We start from the raw sequence: 21,348 nt of genomic DNA, 5'->3' as shown, positions 1-21,348 counted from the left end.
GCTGGCCTTCAGTGCACATCCATCCAACATCCACATCCATCCACATCCACCCCCTCTCAGCTGCCCTGTACTGAGGGTGTGTCCCCTGCCAAGCACACTTTCAGAAGGCTTCTACAATTGAACCAGAACCATCCCACACCAGCTCTCCACATCCATCCATACATTACAGATTATGGGTGGCATGACGCGTCCATTTTGACCAAAGCTCCTAGTAAAATAGAGAGAGTAGCACATCAACCTAACAGGGTTTTGGTCCTTAAATGTAGAACTTTTATTGAGACTAAAGTACATAATGACACACCTGGGCATTCACAAACAACAACAACAACAACAACAAATACAAAACTGCATTTGGAAAACAAATACAACAGTAAACAGGATATTTGGTAAACCAAGGCCAGAGAGAGAGAGAGAGAGAGAGAGAGATGGCATTAAAAGATAAAAGGTCTAAAGGGAGATGGAGGAGAGTGAGGGAGAAACCATAAGAAAGATAAACAGAAAGAGCAAGACAAGCAAAAACCAAGATGGAAGTGGCAATCAGAGAGAGAGAGAGAGAGAAAAGATACAAGTCACTTCACTCAGTGTCATGGGCTCAGTAGTAAGGCAACACAGCCTGCTAAACAGAACAAGTGAAATGCATGGTGGGACTTTAGTCCTGTAACAAACATGGGATGTGATATCCAGCCTCAGTGTTCTCTGCTTCCCCCGTGTGCCTGCAACCTCTAAGACCCAGAGGGAGACCCAGAGGGAGAGCCAGAGCCCCTGATGCTTAGTGTCCTCTTGACCCCCTTCCCCCGCCCAGGAAAGCCCACTCTGGAGCGTTACCTGGGTCCAGGCCCACACCAGATCAGTCCTACACGGTGTAGCTCTCTGGGCTTTGTTGCTTTTCCTGTGTGTGTGTGTGTGTGTGTGTGTGTAAGATTGTCCGCCTGCTTGTCCCTGCTGCATGTTTCTGCGCTCCTCTGCTTCGTCCTGTTTGTTCAGGCCGCCCTGTGCCGTGGGAGTGTTTTTGCGGTGCGTGACGGGTGTTTGGGACAGTTACAGCAGGCGGCCCCTGCACTCTGTGGATCCACAGCAGCACAGCAGCTCCTTGCCCTCTACACTGCCAACCTCGTAGTTATAATCCCACGTCAACTCTGTGCCCGCCCGGATACGCCTGAGGACACACACACACACACAGAGTATATAACATACACCAACAGACAGGTTGATCTTACACGGGCATACCATACACATATTGATACATGGGGCCATACCTTTTTTCACAAAGATACGCAATACACCAGGCAATGTGTTCATGCCATCCTGCACACTCATACTAATTTAACACCATGTGTACAATCTTACACACAAACATGGGTGGGTCAGTGAACAGATGAAGTTCTCAGTAACTGAATTGTTTGAAGTCACACCATGTCTGTGAAACTTCTGCCTACCACTCTCTCATCAACATCTCCATCAGTCTTTTATTTACTTTCTCTCTCTCTCTCTCTCTCTCTCTCTCTCTCTCTCTATCATAAAATAAAATGATTATGGAGTTATCATCACTGTTATCATTGCCAGTAAACAGCACACCTTCCCGCTTTAGCTCCACTTTCGACACTTTTGAGTTTTGAGTCAGAGTTAATCTGGACTAACTGCATTTCTGTGGACGTCGAGATGGGACATTTTTCCTTTCAATTTCTACAAAAGTGTCATCTTCACTAGGTAACTCAATGACAAAAATTAACAAAAAAGTTCACTTGTCTTGGTAAACTGATCTTCATAGGTCCTTTATAGAATTACAGAATTTGTGGGTTTGTGGGAAAGAAGTATTGCCTAATTGTGCCACTTTTCCAACTGGGAATGCCCTGGGCCTTTAACATTCAGTGTTTGAGGCCCAGCCTGTGGGCAGCATACACACACACACAGGAACACACACGGACACACAGGAACACACACACACAGGAACACAGGAACACGGAGGACACACAGGAACACACACACACAGACACACAGGAACACAGGAACACACACGGACACACAGGAACACACACAGACACACAGGAACACACACACAGACACACAGACACACACAGGGACACACACACACACACAGACACACACAGACACACACACACGAACACACACGGACACACAGGAACACACAGGACACACACAGACACACAGGAACACACACGGAACACACACAGGGACACACACAGACACACAGGAACACACAGACACACACGGACACACAGGAACACACACGGACACACAGGAACACACACAGACACACAGGGACACACACACGGACACACAGGAACACACACAGACACACAGGAACACAAGTTACATGGAAGACTTTTAGTTTTTAAGACCCTGCATAAATACTCACTTGCTGGCGAAGAAGGCTACCCATGGGAAACGCAGGTCATGAGTATCGACAAACACATTCTGTACAAAGAGATTGGGACTGCAGCTATGCTGTAGGTCAGACAGGGAGAGACGAGGGCCAGAGAGAGTGGTTAATGGACAACAAATAAATCCTTCCGTGACACAACTGAGAACCAGACCAAGCTTGGCATTAACACTTTGTTTGCTGACAGCAGTTTACATTTAAGATAGACTACCTATATTGACAGCCCTTTTCCACCTACAGAGAACAAGTACCCTTCTGATATGCTCACCAGCATTTTGAATGGTTTGAAACATGTTGATCAAATAAATTGGTTTAGAACTTTGAAAAGTTGATTTGGAGCTGACAACGATTTGTTTCCTTTATCTCCTGCAAACCAGAATGGGAGTGTAAAATAATTAGGTCTTAAAAGGAGAATTCTGGCCAATTTTTGGCCAATTTTTAAGGTTACCAAGTTCTGTTAAAAAAAAAAGTGCTACCTAGCTCAAGTTGCTGCAGTCAACAGCTAGATCAGCAAGGCAGCTACAGTGCTACACTCAGGGGGCATGATTATGATTATGCCCCAAAGTATATAAAGCCTTATAAAAAGGTGGAATCAGTGTCATTATATTTCATTTTGCAACTCCTGTTGTCATTGGTTCTGTTCAAAACTGGTGCAAATGCAGGCTGATTCACTAGGGCCACATCTGTCTTTATTGAGCCTTATTTCACACATTAAAAAATCAAAATACAAGCACTTCCTGAACTATTTCAAGTTCACATAAACCACATGACCAAATGAATCCCCAATCACGACTTTCTCTTTCTATGGCTCTGGTTTACTGGAATGCACAAAGAATTCTTAACAGAACCCATCTTCAGTTGGTTGAAAACCCTCCTAAGATAAATATCTTCTCAAATGACACACCAGCATTAAAATAGCTGCATATAGACAGTAGCCACAGAATGTACTTACATTGAGGTAGCGTCCAAGGTTTCCCTCCAGTTTGGCGTCAATGATATAACAAGACTCCTCACCATCGAAGAACTGTCGTGTAGACTTGGGGCCGGAGTCGCCCCTCCTCCTCCTCCTCCTCCTCCTCCTCCTCCCTCCTCCTCCTCCTCCTGAAATCTGTGGGGGCCCAACGGGCGCCTTCTCTGCCTGGCTCTTCACCGGCCCTGTCTTCACCAGCATGCCATGAGCCGTCTTCAAAGCGATGCCCCGCGTGGACTTCACTGCCACCTGCCTCTTCACCACAGCTGGAGAGAGGTGAAGAAGAGAGGGAGAGAGAAATGGACAGAGAGATAGAAGGAGTGAGAGAAAGAGGAAGAGAGAAGGAGAGAGAGATTATGGGTCATTCCGTGTCAAATCAGACAGAATCCAGGAAAGTGGTTGCTGCACCAGATGCTTCTTCAGATGTTAGTGCCTTTCTAAAGAAAAGTACATTCAGAACAAAGAAACCAAAACCTTGAAACCAGACATTTGGCAGTCTTTCTCAGTTCTGTGTGAAAGCGAAGGGGAATCAATTAACTTTTGCCTGCTGCAACTGGGTGTTATCATTCAATGGACACAAATCTAGAAAGACTGCTATATGGTTTCAAATCCAACAAAACTTTCAAGTCCATTATATATGAAGAGCTCAAATATTGGCACAACATTAATAAAATATAGTAAAGAAAAAAAATTTGATACCAAACGCAAGTTTCTACTACCCTAAATGTCAGTCTTTTTACACCTCCCCAATTTAGAGCATTGTAAAAAAAACAATGAGCATGCCATGCAAACTAGAGGTCCAGTCATACTGGTACTCCACGTTTGTCTTCCACTCTACAAAGTAGAGCTCAGAATAATGCTTTTCATTATATTAATGCCAATTTCAAATCTTAAAACAGTAGAGAAACAGCCTGTGATAAGCAGCAGGTATTCTTCTCTTAAGGGGCTGGCGTGGAATCTGCCTAGGGTTCAAGTCACGTAAGGGAGTGCATGAAGAGCGCAGAAGCAGAAGCAGAAGCAGAAGCAGAAGCAGAAGCAGAAGCAGAAGCAGAAGCAGAAGCTGAAGCTGAAGCTGAAGCTGAAGCTGAAGCTGAAGCTGAAGCTGAAGCTGAAGCTGAAGCAGAAGCAGAAGCAGAAGCAGAAGCAGAAGCAGAAGCAGAAGCAGAAGCAGAAGCAGAAGCAGAAGCAGAAGCTGAAGCTGAAGCTGAAGCTGAAGCAGAAGCTGAAGCTGAAGCTGAAGCTGAAGCTGAAGCAGAAGCAGAAGCAGAAGCAGAAGCAGAAGCAGAAGCAGAAGCAGAAGCAGAAGCAGAAGAAGCTGAAGCTTGCCAAGGCCTTTACCCTGCGTCTTCTTCTCTCGCTCCTTGTTGTCGTCTGAGCCTGAGCTGATGGTCTGGACATCGTCACTATCGGAGAGGCTCATCACATCCTGAGAAAGGGAGAGGGAGACGGAGAGGGTATGGGGGAGAGGGAGAAAAGAGAAAGAGGGAGAAAAGAGAGAGAAAAGGCAGGAGGACTTGAGAAACCGGATATGACAGAAGCAAGAGAATAAGACAACCACTTCCAGAGTGTATAAGAGCATTTGGGGATAGAACGCTGCAAGTAATGTGTGTGTGTGTGTGTGTGTGTGTGTGTGTGTGTGAGTGATGAACTTATGGTTATGTTATGGTGTTGGTACCATTGCCTTTTTGCCTCCCTCCGTTTTCACACTGCAAAAACAAACATCAAAGCAACGTAAACACATGAGCACCTATAGAACCCTAAACACTTGAGCACCTATAGAACCGTAAACACAAGAGCACCTATAGAACCGTAAACACAAGAGCACCTATAGAACCGTAAACACATGAGCACCTATAGAACCGTAAACATGAGCACCTATAGAACCGTAAACACAAGAGCACCTATAGAACCATAAACTATAGAACCGTAAACACAAGAGCACTTATAGCAAGTGTTATGCTTAGTACAGAATGAGGGGTGGATGGGGTGGAGCAGGGAAAGTTAGATGCTACTCACGTTATCTTAGACTCCACTGGCTCCTAAACAGAAACAGAAACACACACACGAGAACTAAGTCAACATTTACATCCTCAAACGCATCCCTTTTAGTATCACATGAGCAGATCACAACACAAACTATTGGTATCTTTGAAGTATAACTAGCCTGACTTTAAACGCTTCAATCACTCCACACTCTTCCCTTCCTCTCCTATTGACAATAGTGTTACATGTACTAATGTTCAGGTCACCTATTGTATTCCAAGTTTTGCAAAATTGCAAATTACATTCTGCAACTTCAACCGGCAGGTATGTCTGTCCTTCTGCCCCCTGCCCCTACCCGCCTCACCCGACAGGTGTTTGTGCCCTTACCTTCTTCTCGGCCTTGATGCCCTCGGCCTTGATGCCCTCGGTCTTGGCAGCGCTGCTGGTGGCAGGGGAGGAGCTGAGCCACGAGGCCACCTTGCTCTTCCCGCTCTCCTCAGGCATGGGCGGCGGCTTACGCTCCTCCTTCACATCCGTCAACACACTCATGCCATCCTTACTGTCCTGGCTCCCTGAGACGCCACACACACACACACACACACACACACACACACACACACACACACACACACACACACACACACACACACACACACACACACACACACCCACATCCATCACCTCAAACCCCTCCTTACTGGCTTTATCCCAGGATCCATCTGTCTCCAAACCCCTCTGCTTACTGGCTTTTATGGCCTTAGTCTGTCGGTGGGGTACGCAGGTAGCTATCTTAGTCTGTCGGTGGGGTACGCAGGTAGCTATCTTAGTCTGTCGGTGGGGTATGCAGGTAGCTATCTTAGTCTGTTGATGGGGTATGCAGGTAGCTAGCTGGGTAGGTAGGCAGATATTTTGTTACTGACTGACTATTATTGTGTTATATGCTCCAAATGTAAAGCACTTTGAGCTGCATTCTGTGTATGAAAGGTGCTATACAAATAAACTTAATAATAATAATAATAATAATAATAATAATAATAATAATAATAATAATAAGAGATGTATTAGAGAACTTTAGGGATACTTTAGCTACTTAATATCCCACAATTCACGCCCCATGCTTCTCTGTCTCTTCAGTTTCCTCCAAGTCCCTTTGAGCAGTATAGTTCCTCTACACATTAAGACTTCATTTCCCATAACTCTGCTCCTACCTTCCTTAATGCCCTTGGCCTGTCTGCGTGTGGTGTAGCTCCTCCACACGGAGCTGGAGGAGTAGTATGGGTCCTTCACAAATGTGTCGTCCGAGCTGTCGTCATCGTCGTCATTAGAGTCCTCATTTTCGTCTTCTTCTCCATCTCCTGAGGAATCATCTTTGCCTGCTCCAACACACACACACACACACACACACGCACGCACGCGCACGCACACGCACACACACAAAGCAGAGCACACCAGATGTGAGTACACTATGAGCTTTTATGAAAAGAACATGACACATGCAAAGATCCTAGACAGGGTCCCAAGGAGAGACACATAGAAGGAAAAAGCTGAGGTCTTGTTGACATTTTTTGAGCCAAAAACACTGACTTCAACTTTATTGGCTATTCAACTATTGGTATGAAATTTTCAAGACAGTCATAGTAGTACTTTACATTTATTTACCTCAAAGAGCACACAACAAATGCACAATGTAGGCTACAAAACTGCTGTCCGATGTCACCACAGAGGAGGAAATGACACTGTGGAGGAGGATGTGACAACACAGAGGAGGGCGGCCCCATCACAGACACAGGCTTCAGTGACCCCTCACCTTTGCCGCCGTTGCTGCTGCTGTCCTCGTTCTTGACGGAGGCTTTGACCTGCAGGGTGGGGGTGGCGTTGAGTTTGACTCTACTCATGTCCACTCCGCTGCCCTCGCTGTCTGAGCAGTGGGCCTCGCTCTCGTAACCCTCCTTAAAGGCCTCCACACTCTCGATGTGATCCAGGTTGGCAAAGTACTCATCGCCCATCTCCAGACCCTCCTTATCCGCAAAGTCGTCTGTTAGGATCTTGCCTGAAGAAAAGGGAGAGATAAGAGAGAGAGAGAGAGAAAGAAAGAAAGAAAAAAACAATTCAATTCAATGTATTGTTATTTAAAGTGCAGTATCACCATTGACCTCAGAACCATTGACCTCGATGATCTCAGAACACTTGGTTAAAAACCAATCAGTTAAAACAATCCCAAGAAACAAAACACAATCAATCAAACAAACAAATGAACAACACATTTGATAAAATGAGGAAATGGATAAAAATAAAAGTAAATAATAAATAATAAAAGTAAAATAAAAATCAGGAAGTTATGTGACCAGAGACAGGAAGTTATGTGACTGAAATGGAGTGAAGTAAAAGAATCAGTTTTCCCAAAAAAAATCAAGACAGGTCGCTGCGTAGGAGAGTGAGCGTTACATATGGTAACACAGCATCAAGACAAGTCGCTGTGTAGGAGAGTGAATGTCACGTCTGGAAATACAGCATCAAGACAGGTCGCTGCATAGGAGTGAACGTTATAGTAATACAGCATCAAGATAGGTCACTGTGTAGGAGAGTGAACGTCACATCAGCCTCACCTGCATAGATACAGACAAACGAGCCCTTAGCAACGTCGTCTAGGCAGCGGATGCCCCAGCCCTTGTTCTGGGTCTTAAACAGCTGCAGGCGCACCTGTAGGCCATGCTGCACCAGCCTGTTAGTGCACATCTGATGGTTACAGCGGCAGCGCTTATTACACTCATAGATCCTACAGAAGGGGAGAGAAGCAGGAGAGAGGTTAGAACACAGTTATTATACTCTTATTCCACTGCATGGTTGAATTTCCCATTGTCCTGCGTTCTTTAGAACGTGTACAGTATTAACTGTACGTTATTTGCACATCTATGAAGTAGCTCCAGTTTTTTGGCTGTATCACACTTGTATATTAATTCGCCGAACTTAATTAACCGTCACGTTGCATCAGAGGTGTAAAATACAGACGTTCAGAACATAACAACATTGTTGCATATGATGGTGACTTTAAGCTAGTTGCATTGCAGTAGACTAAGTAAAATAGCGATGTTTCAAAGCTCAGAATCCTGGGATATGCCTGCTTGACAATGGAAGAGATGGAACTAACGACTGGCCTTTGGCCATAGCAACCATCCATTTAGAACTAGTAACGGCAGTTTGTCCTTCAAGTTGAGAAATGAGTTAATATGTGGCGGAAAGAAGTAGTTGTACAAACAAGACAGTTTTAGCGAATAAAACGTTTAAATTATAACAGAAAACGAACACAATGCAAGTGGCAACAGTGTAATAAGCGAGATAATGGACTCCACCCCGTTTGGTTCACAGAAAGAAATGCACTTACGAGATGTAACGGCATCCACTGTCACATCGGGGCCGTTTTACCACCAACGTGTATTTCTTTCTGTGAACCGAACGCTATGTTGTCCATTATCCCTTACATACTGTATATCCAGGGAGGGGGAGAGTGCAGGAAAATGAGAGGGCATTATGACACATTAATACACTCCTAAACACACTCATAAAATCACTGATCATGAATATTATATCATACTGTATTAATCACATCATAGCGGGTGCATCATGGAGCAGTGGCAACGTCACTACCGGACAATTGGTCAGCTGTGGCAAGTCTGTGTTCACTCTAACTTCATGACCTTCCTCACTACGAGGCCTCTAGATGGAATGACTCAGTTACAACTGATCTCACAGCAGACAGAAATAGAAAGAGAGAGACACTAAAGGTAGAACATGAGCATTAGACATTAGCCTGATCCCTGACCCCCTGTGCGAGAGACCGAGGCAGGACAGCGGACAGACACTCACTCACCCTGTGGGCAGGCACTCGTCCAGCCGCTTGTGCGTGTAGCCGGCGCTGGTGTTGAGCTGGCCTCCAGGAGTGCAGCCAGTGGCCTGTATGGTCAGCTGGTGACACGAACACTTCGACCTGCAGGGGGCGCCAGATGGTAAAGGGCCAGGTGAGAAACACAAGGGAAGGGAAGAGAACAACAGTTAAATGGGACCCAATTCCGATTTGCAACATGGACGTGTAACAGGAAAAAAAGCGCATGGATTCCGATATGTTCAGATCGGATTCAGGCCTCATTCATATGAGGAAATAAATCCGATATGAATCGGATATGTGCCCATGTGACTGCAGTCTAAACAGGCAGATCGGATATCCCGTCATTTTCAACTTGCACATCATTGAAAATGTCCACAATCTTTTATGCATGATTTTCCAAATATATAGCGATCTTAGCTCCTAAGCTAAGCTTATTTGTATATCTTGGCTTAAAGTGTATATTTTTGTTTTTATCAGCATCTATAATGTGTGCGTGCGTGCGCCCCGCTCACTTGTCCTTGCAGCCGTCGGTGCAGTCGCAGCCCACCAGATAGTCTTCGTCAGTGTTGATGAAGACGCCGTCGGCAGGGATGCGCTCCTTGCTGTACACGACATCGGGTGGTGGAGTGGTATCAATCTCGTTGACGCACGACAGCGGAATGTCCTCGTTGCCTAAGGTGATGTCGCGGATGAAGTAGTAGGGCCGCTGCGGCTGGAAGCGGCGGTCCACCAGCACGTAGGGGTCCAGGCAGAACATCTCCAGGTAGATGAAGTCGCAGTGTGTCTGGAACAGGTAGCGCTCGATCTCCGCCATGTTCCGCAGACACAGTCCACACGGAGCCTTGTAGATCACGTGGAAGGACATCTAACAGAGGACAGGAAGAGCACTTCACACTCACAAAACGAGTCGCCAGAGAGCAACGCCAAGTACCAGCAAACAGCAGGCAGCAATGCTAACTACACCAAAAATGGATTATTACTAAACTACTATCACAGAAACATTAAGAGATTATTTAGATAGGGGAACTGTGTAATGGAGAAAAGGGGCGTAACCCAAAACTCAGCCAAAGACACTTTGGTTGTAAAGATACTCCTCCAAACATGAAACAATATTATGCTGCATTAAGAGAGATTTCAGCAACAGCCTCGGTCAAAGTAAAAGTAAGCAGTTTTTAGAGTTGACATGAAAGGGGTAAGTATGCTTTGTTCGTAGGGCTGTAACGATATGAGATTCGATGCGTGTTCACATTTACATTACATTACATTACATTACATTTAGCAGACACTTCTTGACCAAAGTGACTTACATATGTCAGCTATATTACAAGGGATCACATTGTCCCCGGAGCAACTTGGGGTTAAGTGCCTTGCTCAAGGGCACACCTGTGGAAGCCGGGAATTGAACCGACAACTTTCAGGCTACTGCACGCTAGCCCAGCTCCTTAACCACTACACTACCACCGCCCACATTTACCAAACAGCATAGAAGTAAACCCCCTCTCCTTGCCCCGCTCTCGCTCGCTCGCTCGCTCAATGGACACGCGCGACTCGGCCATCACAATCCAAATAAAACATTCACAATTGTGAAAGCAAGGATGCATAGAAAACGACTAGCTAAATTAATATTAAATCCGCTTAGCATCATTGCTAGCATGCTGCACATATTTAAAACTCTTGCATTCAAGTTGACTGATCATCTCAATACCAATGTTTCCCAAAAGGGCCTGTCCCAAGGAGAACAATATTACCTTGAAACTTAAACACACATGGGGAAACTGAACAGTCCAATCAGTAGACTATGATAAGCCAACTATATGCTAATTTGTTTAAAATATTTACAGGCTTCAACCAGACAGCTGAATTAAAGAAGTAGAGTAATAAATATAGTAGGCCTAGGCTATAGGCTAATCTGCATAAAGTGTGCGGTCATAAATATCAGACATTCAGTATTCTCTCTTTTTATATCAGGATATAAAACAATACAGATATATTATATTCTAAGTGTTCTAAGGTAGGCTATTGAAATGTTATTTAATAAAATGTCTAGCCCCCTCCAAAAAAACATTGGTGTATCGTTACAGCCCTATTTGTTAGGTGTGGTGAAGCATGTGTACTGTATGTTGTTTCCATGGTTATGGATCAGAGTGTACACAAGTGGCAGGGTGTGCATTTCTATGGTAACGGACCTTGCGGTTGAGGCGCTTGCGTCCAGTCATGCGGCGGAACTCGTAGAGCAGGGGAGTGAGCAGTGGGTTGCGCCTGCGGTACTTGTCGACCTGTGCTGGTCGGACGCGCCTGAGACACTCGGGCGAGCAGGTGTGCGCCATGTAGAAGAGGCGGTCGTTGGGCGCCTGGTAGGACGGCTCCTGTGGGATTCGCTCGTTGAGGAAGGTGGAGGGAGGCGGGGGGAGGGGGGGCACCTGGAAGGACGGTGGCTGGGGAGGGACAACTGTTGTCGACAAGGCCTGCACCGCACCCGCCTGGACCAGAAAGTACCTGAGAGAAGGAGGGAGGGACGGAGAGAGAGAGAGGGATGGAGGGAGGTAGAGCAGGTGGGAAAGAGGATGGGAGCGAGAGAGGGATGGTGAGAAGGAGAGAGAGAGAGAGAGAGAGAGAGAGAGAGAGAGAGAGAGAGAGAAAGAGAGAGGGAGGAAGAGAGAGGAAGGGAGAGAAGTGTTAGAAGTGGGGGAATATTGCCTTCATATTCCAGAGTATGCAAGTATTAGCAGGCCATGCCACCCCATTATAATACAACCAGCCAACAGTCACTCCTCTAGTCATAGAGGCATTTAAAGATGATGTTTACCTCGTCAGTGTGCAGCTAGACATTGTATGAGTATGGGTTCCCTGTGTGCCATACCCTGAACATTGTGCAAGTTTGTAGCTTGCTTTACCAGCTAGGCTACAGGAAAACTTGTAGCCCAATGTGAGTGCATAAGGCCCTCCTGACTGGCTGGTTTTTGAATATCATATCTGCTGACCCCCACCTGGATGGGGTGCCCTGGCTGGGAATGGGCACGACGGTTTTGATGGACGCCTGGTGGGCGGGGAGCAGGCCTGGGCGCTGGGGAATGTAGGGCGTGGTGCTCTTCTTCGCCACCTGGTACTTAAAGCGGCTGTCTGGGCTCCTGTAGAGGAGGGAGGGGTGGAGAGAGTTCAGACACATACTCAGACACATCACGGAACAACTAGCAAACAGCTTTGGAAGATTTTTAGGACCTGGTGTAGCTGTACTTTCTTCTCATCTGTCTTAGTGAGTATTTTACTGTTCCACCCACCTGCCCAGGGACTACGGGCGCAAATTAGAAAGATTTGCTAAAACCTGGCACAATGCATCTATCCTAGTTTTGTAAAGGTTTATGTTTTTTTTTGCACTGTCCCTGCAGAAATAAATAAATAAATTACAATAACAACAGGTCACAAGATAATGAAGTAGAATAGATCTGCCAACAATTACTACTGACAGAATTCAAAGAATGTCCAGTGTTTCCCATACATTGACTTATTTGTGGCGGCCCACCACAATATCAACACTGACCACCATACAATGATTTTCCATGTTGTACTGTTTAAATTGGATGGAATTTGTTCTTTGAAGAGCTATGTACACCTTTGTGCAGCCTCTCCTTGTCTCTCAACAAACCTACATGCACGTTTAAAGAAAACATTAACAATCCTGCAATTGGCTAAACTGACTGGCTAAACCGTGCTTAAATCTGCATCATAACCACGCTGCGTTAATTTGTTAAAAACTGTTGCATTCAAGTTAATTCTGCAAGCCTACCACCACAAATAGAATTCAATTCTGTGGGAAACACTGAATGTCAGAGACCAAATCTACAATACCATTTAATACACTCACTCACTCATCATGGTTCGGTTTTGAGTGCAGTTTGGTTTGAAGGATATTAAACCCAAAACAGAATTAGAGGGATTCTTCAGAGACATTTCAAAGCTGGGTTACATTCATACCTTCAAAGTTTGGTTGCATAAACAAAACAAACTATTCTCTACTTATTATCAGTGACAATGTATGACAATGACAATGTCTCTATCAGTGTGATCTGGAAGCCTGTCCAGCCAATAGAGAGGGCCGCCTGTACTTACTCTGGGCGGGGCGTCTGTGTGGGGGTGGTGGGGACCGGCTTTGGGAGAGCAGGCTGGGTGGTGAGGGGTCTCTGGACGACGGTCTGGGCCGCTGCCCTTATATCACTGGTGTACTGGACCACAGGACCTTTACTCCTCAAGGCTCCTGTCGGGTCATTTTGTTAGTTTTAGTTTATTTATTGATTTCATTTATTATATTTTACATTTTATTATTACATTTAGCAGACACTTTTTTGACCAAAGTGACTAATATGTTATATTACAAGGGATCACATTGTCCCCAGAGCAACTTGGGGTTAAGTGCCTTGCTCAAGGAAGCAAATTGAACCTCATTTCAGGCTACTGCACATTTGACTCCTTAACCACTACACTACCACAGACTTTACCAAAACAGCAGAAGTAAACCCCCCCTCTCCTTGCCCCGCTCTCACTCACTCAATGCCGCCAACAGTTAAAACCCATATTCTCCACACACATATTGCTTTAAATGTAAGTTTGCCTTTGGTCTCTTTAGGAGCAACACTCATTTGAATTTGACCCACAGACTTGACACACACACACACACCCACACACACACACACACACACCCACACACACACACACACACACACACACACACACACACACACACACACACAGCCCAGGCATTACCCATATTGGGCCGAGTCCTCAGCTGTCCTGCCACTTTCTTCTCCTGGTTGTTAGCAGTGTTCATCTTCAAGTTGAACATGGGCTCCAGGCGTGTAGAACCACGGTAGATCCACTCACTGCGCTTATCATCCTACACAGACAGACACACACACACACACACACACACACACACACACACACACACAGAAAAACACACACAAAGCAATTAATCACCTGCTTATTACATTACAAACTATTGTATGACATGAACCCCCTCTGAAAGCTGTCTAACAAAAAATCCCACAGGGCTCCCAGACAGGAAGTGATGGGAGTCTGACCAGGAAGAGGATCTTGACAAGGCTGCCGTCCACCTCTTCCACGCGGCTGCGCCACCACGTGCCCTCCCACTCGGTCTTGATGAGCTGGCCCGGCTTCAACAGCACCATGGGCCGGTTGGGGTAGGATGTGATGTACTCCTGGATGAAGTCCCTGCACGACGCATCCTCAATGTCCTCCCACGTTTGCTTCACTGGAGGTAGGAGGTAAGGAGAGGGAGGAGAGGAGGAGGAGGTGGAGTGGAGGAAGAATGCCAGTAAAGAGAGGGGGAAGAGGAGGAAGAGGTATACAGGTAAGGAATGGAGGGTGTATGGTGCAAAATGATGAGACTTAGTGTAGAGAATAAACAAAATAGATCATGAGATCTAGGGCAGGAGAAGGGTCTTTACTTGGTCTGCAGACTGGGAAGAGCTCTGGCAGGCTGACATAGGAGGCATACCCATCATCGAAAAAGATCAGGAACCTACAAGAACAAAACAAACCTGATTAGGGATCAAAAACAGCAAATCTGTAGGTTAGTGATGGTTAGTGATGTTCGTTGATGTTCCAAAACAAGCAGTGTAGCGAAATACCGTTTCTGTCGTGTTTTATTTGGCATTTTGTAAAATCCCATTGATTTCTGTTGTAAGACTCATTGCTCGTTGATATTACTGCACTACCGGAAACGGAAAGGGGGTCTGTTTACATTTGGTTGTAGTCTTTCCCCTGAGAGACCTTCTTTTACTGTCTATGCTTCAGCAAAGATTCTATAGTTAACTTTGATCAACTAGCCAAATAGCTCTGCTGGTGAGAAAATGCATGGGACCATTTATCCCGCCCCTCGGATTGAGCACTGCCAATGGTAAGTTCCCAGATCCTACATCTTGATGTGGGTCTGGCTCATCAGGCTAGCAAATTTGAGCAATGGGCTCCAATTTCTCTTAATAGTTTCCCCAAGCTTTACCCCTTTTCAAAGATAATGATGGCATAGCTTGTACTACCTTGTGTGTGTCTCTCTCTCTCTCTCTCTCTCACACACACACACACTATTTCTCACCCCACTCATCTCCGCACCTCCTCATCTCTCCTTACCTCATGCGGTTTTTGCTGTTGGGCATCTCCGCAACGACACCAGCGTACAGCCACACCTGGTTGCCATCCTTGTACTTGGCTACGACGCGGGCGCCCACATAGAGCCGCTCCAGGGTGGGGTTGTAGTCAAACGCGACGTGGTTGCCAGACAGCAAACTCTTCCCCTTGTTCTCAAACTTCACCTTATATTTAAAAGTGCTACCTAGGAAGCAAAGCAGAGCACACCAACTGACATTATTGTACACTTGCTTTACACACACACCTTCCTATATTTCAAATAGGAGGATATCAATGTCTTTCTCTCAAAGTCAAAGTCAGCTTTATTGTCAATTTCTTCACATGTTTCCAGACATACAAAGAGATCGAAATTACGTTTCTCACTATCCCATGGTGAAGACAAGACATATTTTACCAATTTAAGTCCACAGACAAACATAACATTCAAGTAAACAAAAAAGTAAGTAAATAAGTAAATAAGAGGGGACATATAATAATGAAAAATAAGAGCAGCAAAATTTGGTTGAAATTGTGCATAGACAGTCAATAAAATACTAGTGCAAAGTCAGGCCAATAAAAGGCTTGGGTAGTTCTGTTTGACCTAAGTAAGAAAGAAAGTGGCATAGTGGTGCAAGTTATGTAAGAGCAGCAGAAGTGTTGTGTTTTCAGGACAACAACAACAAGTTGTAAAGTGTGCAAGTGTGCAAGTGTGCAAGTGGAGTAGTGCAGGCGGCCATTGTGGGTCCAATGTCCAGGATGTTATGTAGCTGAGGGTGGAGGGGGGAGAGGGGGGAGAGTTCAGCATCCTTACAGCTTGGTGTATGAAGCTGTTGGGGAGTCTGGTAGTCTTGGGGCGCGAGGCTTCTGTACCTCTTCCCAGAGGGCAGTAGATCAAACAGATTGTGGCGGGGGTGACTTGCATCACTCACAATTTTGGTCGCCTTCTATGGTGGTGTAAATGTCCTTCAGGGAGGGGAGTGAAGCACCAATAATCCTCCCAGCTGTGTTCACTATGCGCTGCAGGGCTTTCCTGTTGTATTCAGTGCAGCTTCCGCCCCACACAGCGATACAGCTGGAGAGGATGCTCTCAATGGTGCCTCGGTAGAATGTGGTCATGATGGCTGGTGGAGCACTTGCTCGCCTGAGTTTCCAAGGGAAGTACAGGCGGCGCGCTGAGCTCTCTCTTAAGCCAGTGATGCAGTGTTGGTGGTCCAGGAGAGGTCTTCACTGATGTGCAGATGTTCTCTGTGCCTTTGTGAGTGTGTGTGCGAGTATACAAATGTTCTGCATAGTGTGTACAGAAGTACTGATTCATACACAGGCCTGTCTGTCCAAGTATAAGGTATGAGTACTATGGTGGTTTGTGAGTAAACGTATGTACAGAATAGGTTTGTGTATTTTTGTGTGTGTGTGTGTGTGTCAACACTGCCAACTCACCTATGGCCTTGATGGCGATGAGGGTGCCTTTGTGCCATGTTTTGGTCCGTTTCTTGCCCAGGATAGTCATGTCCACCTTCATGGTGTCCTCCTTGAGGTTGGCGTTGGGCTGGGTGGGAGCGTTGCGGGGTGCCTGCGAGACAAACACGGCTGGGACGTTGAGTCCCCCTGAACGCAGCGGAGTTGGGCCCATGGGGGACTTCTGGGGGCTGGAGCCAACGGAGGGAGAGGGGGCCGTCGGGCTCGTGACCGTCTGAGCCAGCTTCTGGACCTGCTGGGAACTACGCTGGAGTGCTGCAGACGCCTCCTTCAGCTACAATACGCACACACACACACACACACACACGCGCACACACACACACACGCACGCGCAGACACACACACAATGCGCACGCGCACGCGCACGCACACGACACACACACACACAGAGGTACACATATGAACACAACATAATTGAAGACACAAAGACATGCAATCCCACACACACATTTATTTATTAAATAATCGATTGGGCCTGACTGTCCACATGATCTGCCAGTCAGCTGGGAGGAGCTCGAAAAAAGACGACCCTGGAGACACCAGCTGACGTGACTCACGGCAGATGAGGAATTTTGTCTGCATGGGCTATGGTTTAACTTTCATTACATCAAAATGAACATGATGACTGACAAAATAAATTACTCTGATGTTTAATAAACATACATACATTTAACAAGTCATCATTATCACATCAATTAAGTGTTTTCTGTAGCTATAGGCTACTGTGTGACATTGGTTTAGCCTACACTACAGCAACAAGTATGCCATCAACACATTTTCAGTACCACTGTTGCAGAAATCACATACAAGAAGGTATCCTTTTTATACACATAAATATACACATATATATACACATCTTGCACATTCCAACACAGGCGCTAGGGGGACGCTAGACGACCACCATTTACCCCAGAAAAAGTAATATAACCATTCCAATGACTAAGCTGTTAAGTTAAAGATGCCCTGCCACACGTATTTCATTACTCATCATTTTTTTTGTGGAAAACATGCCTTGGTTACCTTGTTCATTAAACCTGTGAGCTCACCTCCTCTCATTAATATTCAGCGAGCTTGACTCTGATTGGCTAATAGTAGGTTTCCTCCATAACATGACAGCCGTTATCAACTAATTTAAGGGCACTGGTCGTGCTAGCATTGTCCAAATGTGCATAAATAAAACCTGCTAGGCTATTCATTAAACCTGGTACAATAACCTGGTGGTGACTGCTGCGATGGTAGCCTACTGCTCCACTCTTCAACAGCAACCTTTTTGCAAAGCCTATAGCATTGTCTGGGTTCTTGGGCAAAATGCATTGTTGAAGTTCTATTCGTGCATAGCCCGTTGACATTCAGCCATCCTTGCATAGGCCTACGAAAACTGTCACAGAGCTAAACGAATTTTGTGGGCACAGTCTAAACTGGGCGAGCTCATGAATAGTAATGAGCTCATCAATTCCACGTCAATCTGAAGAGCTTTTGCAATTGGCCTAATTTCTCTGCTTTTTCTTTTCAGAGGCTAGAGCTGACGAAGGAGGTAGCTGTTTATTTTCACATTCACAACATAGCACAGACACATATAGACCTTGTCTATAAAAAAAAATGCAAGTAAAAACGGTTTTGTGTGGCAGGGCACCTTTAAGGTAAATTAAGCTAAACAACTGCATAGTAAGACATGCTCCAAGACGTGTACAAATACAAGTATGGACACACACATATACACACACACACATTGAGGAAATTGTCTTACCACAGAGTCTTTCCCTGGTGTGGTGATTTTCTTCGGTGGGACCACTGTAACAAACAAACAAATTAAATACCTACTGTATGAACTACTCACACAAAATGACAGCTCAGAGAGCAGCAGGTAAGAGGCAAACTCACCACACCCCACAGCAATCACGTCATCGTCGTCGTCATCATCGATCTCAATGACCTCCGAAGCCTCAACAACACCGCCTCCTTCATCCTCCGAACTGCTCTCTCGGTACGTCAGACCCATCTTAGTGTACACCTGTTTGACCAGCTCCTCGCACTCTCCAACAGATCTACAAACACACACACACACACACACACACACACACACACACATATCAGTAACACTACTGTACATCTGTTTGACCTGCTCTTTACACTTTCCAACAGATCAAAACACACACACTTATTCATTCTGACCGCATCCTGCATGCCCACCCCCAACCTCTCAACCCTGTTTGAGAGCTCAGTACTATAAAAGCACACATACACATACACACACACACACACACACACACACATGTACACACACTCACTCTGAAGCATTGAGGCAGAGGCTATCCACGGCAGCCACCTCCTTCTCCTTCTGCTCCACCCAGTCGGAGAGCTCGGCCAGCTGGGCCTTCCGCTGCTGCACCGCCTCACTCTGCTCCACCTGCTCCTCGATCCACTGCTTCAGCTCGTCCAGCGACACCCCCAGCTCCTCCTCCAGACCCTCCAAGTCCACCTCCATCTCCATCTCCATCAGTCCTGAGAGAGAGATGGAGGGCAAGTAGCAGGTGGGGAGAGAGAAACCAAGGGTTAATATCTCATGTTATACACAAACAGGTGTAAGGTTGGTGGTTTTTATGAATGTCACATATCCAAGGAAGCAGGCAGAAGTGAGACTGAAATCCCATGTTGTGTCTTTGCAGGAGCGGGACAGGATCGTCTAGAGTGAGAGATCCAATCCGCCACCAACTTAAGCTACTTGCATTGATCTTATCTTATCTTACAACAGCTACATTATACACCGAGAATAAAGGTACTACATGTGGCTACATTTTTGGTGGCTTTGCTGACCCTGATCAATTCAATATCCTTACGTGAAAAATCTTTTATCCCTAGTCCCCTTTTGCGAGATTCTTTCCTCTTCCACCTTCTCCTGTATAGTTTGCCATATTTCTTATAGGTTGACAATAAAGGCCGGTAAAGACTGAGCGCTGCCTCTGCTTTCCTTTGGGACTGAGCCCAGTCAGAAGACTGTGGTAGACCCTCACTTCCATCTATAAAAAAGCATTAAGTTAGATCCACAGTATTTTAGGATACTGCATCAGAACATGGAGGGGAAAAAAAGCAACACATTCAGGACCAAGTTCCATAACGTTGAACATGACATGATTTATTTGGGCTACACCACTTACAACAGTGTCTAATCTCTAGAATAACTCACGTCAGTCTGGCTGTATGAAAGAAACGCTCAAATGCCATCTTCTTCAGTCCAGGTAAGTAAGATACACTACACCAGTTAACATTAACATTACCTTCTCGTGTAAACGGTTACCTGACGTTCCGCAGCCAGAGAGCTTGGACTTTTGCCAGCGTTTCTTCTTAACCTCAGACTTTTTCCCTTTTCGTGGCATGTAAAACTACCTGCTGCAAATGACTCACGTGTTAACATGCAACGACTTTAAAAGTGACGAAGATTATATAACTACATTATAACTATAACTACACATTTAACAACAGTCAAGAAACACTCAGTGGCTGCAGCCATGGCTACCTAACGTTAACGTTAGCTATGTGTAGCCAGTGCCACTAGCTAATTCATTGGCTAGCTATTCGACTTCATGGCAACAGTTCACAAAGTCCAGAGTACAAAATTACATGGCATATTTACTATATACACACAGACTACTTCTATCTATCAAAAAGTATCGTGCAAATTGAATATTTACTACATTTACAGTTCTACAGCACTTTGTTTTGGAACGTGCTGCTGCACTCTACAATACTGACGTGTTCAGAATTGTAGATTTGCTGCCCCTGATCTTTTACTAAGGTTTTTACTCTTAGAGAAATAAGAGTGATTTCATTTTTTATATATCTAAACTACCTTTAATATGCAATACATCTGAAATCGTCGTGTATTCATCAAGCAGTGACAATGACAAAAAAAGTATGCTTATATACAAATCCCAGAATTCCTTGCGAACAATGTCGGGTTAGCAAATTAGCGCAACTTCTGGCTTTGACCTAAACTGCAGATTATTTTGGCCTGTTATAAACTTCGAACGATAGAACGACTAATTATGTAAACTATGGTCTCTCTTTAACATGAACTCACAATTAGTCAAACGACTGTAGCTTCTATAAGCTTAAATTCTATGTGTGCGATTAGCCAACTTGCAGTTAGCTCAAAAAATATTAGAATCAAAGTCTTACCTTATTTCTTTACTTCTCTGAATATTCGAATACCACAGTAAGGATCATCGTTTGTTCATGTATTCGTGAGACGACATACATGTATGTACAGAATCGTTGTGCAATTTCAATTTTTCGATGATTTTCTATTTTTCATGACTGAAAGCAACTCATCTAACCACACAGCAAGCATGCAAACTGAACCCGCCCCTGGTCCAATCCGCATCCCATTCTGAGTTGATTGGCACTACTTTAGGCGGGTTTTCCTGGAGTCATAGCAGGGACAAAGTGGTAGGCCTGAAGTGGGTGCCCTAGGCCAGTGTTTCTCAAACTTTTTTA

At 45.3% G+C, this 21,348-nt stretch overlaps 1 protein-coding gene across 1 annotated transcript; it reads right to left on the bottom strand.

Annotated features, from left to right (window-relative positions):
* Window positions 1-892: 892 nt before the first annotated feature.
* Window positions 893-20,586, bottom strand: LOC125305927 (histone-lysine N-methyltransferase SETDB1-B-like). Its single transcript, XM_048260996.1, is given in 27 exon segments — window positions 893-1,156; window positions 2,378-2,466; window positions 3,354-3,457; window positions 3,460-3,487; window positions 3,552-3,637; window positions 4,710-4,797; window positions 5,047-5,077; window positions 5,388-5,410; window positions 5,742-5,926; window positions 6,563-6,727; window positions 7,162-7,404; window positions 7,961-8,130; window positions 9,223-9,339; window positions 9,750-10,102; window positions 11,424-11,733; window positions 12,225-12,365; window positions 13,345-13,489; window positions 13,996-14,125; window positions 14,313-14,503; window positions 14,700-14,773; window positions 15,382-15,583; window positions 16,816-17,128; window positions 18,602-18,645; window positions 18,736-18,899; window positions 19,143-19,356; window positions 19,692-19,871; window positions 20,150-20,586. Coding segments are annotated over 27 exon segments (3,987 nt in total). The 5' UTR covers window positions 20,229-20,586; the 3' UTR covers window positions 893-1,038.
* Window positions 20,587-21,348: the final 762 nt, after the last annotated feature.

The sequence above is a fragment of the Alosa alosa genome, chromosome 13, assembly GCF_017589495.1.
Source record: "Alosa alosa isolate M-15738 ecotype Scorff River chromosome 13, AALO_Geno_1.1, whole genome shotgun sequence".
Taxonomy (NCBI): Eukaryota; Metazoa; Chordata; class Actinopteri; order Clupeiformes; family Clupeidae; genus Alosa; species Alosa alosa.
The sequence above is the reverse complement of the archived record's forward strand: the minus strand, read 5'-3'. Positions and strand labels throughout refer to the sequence as shown.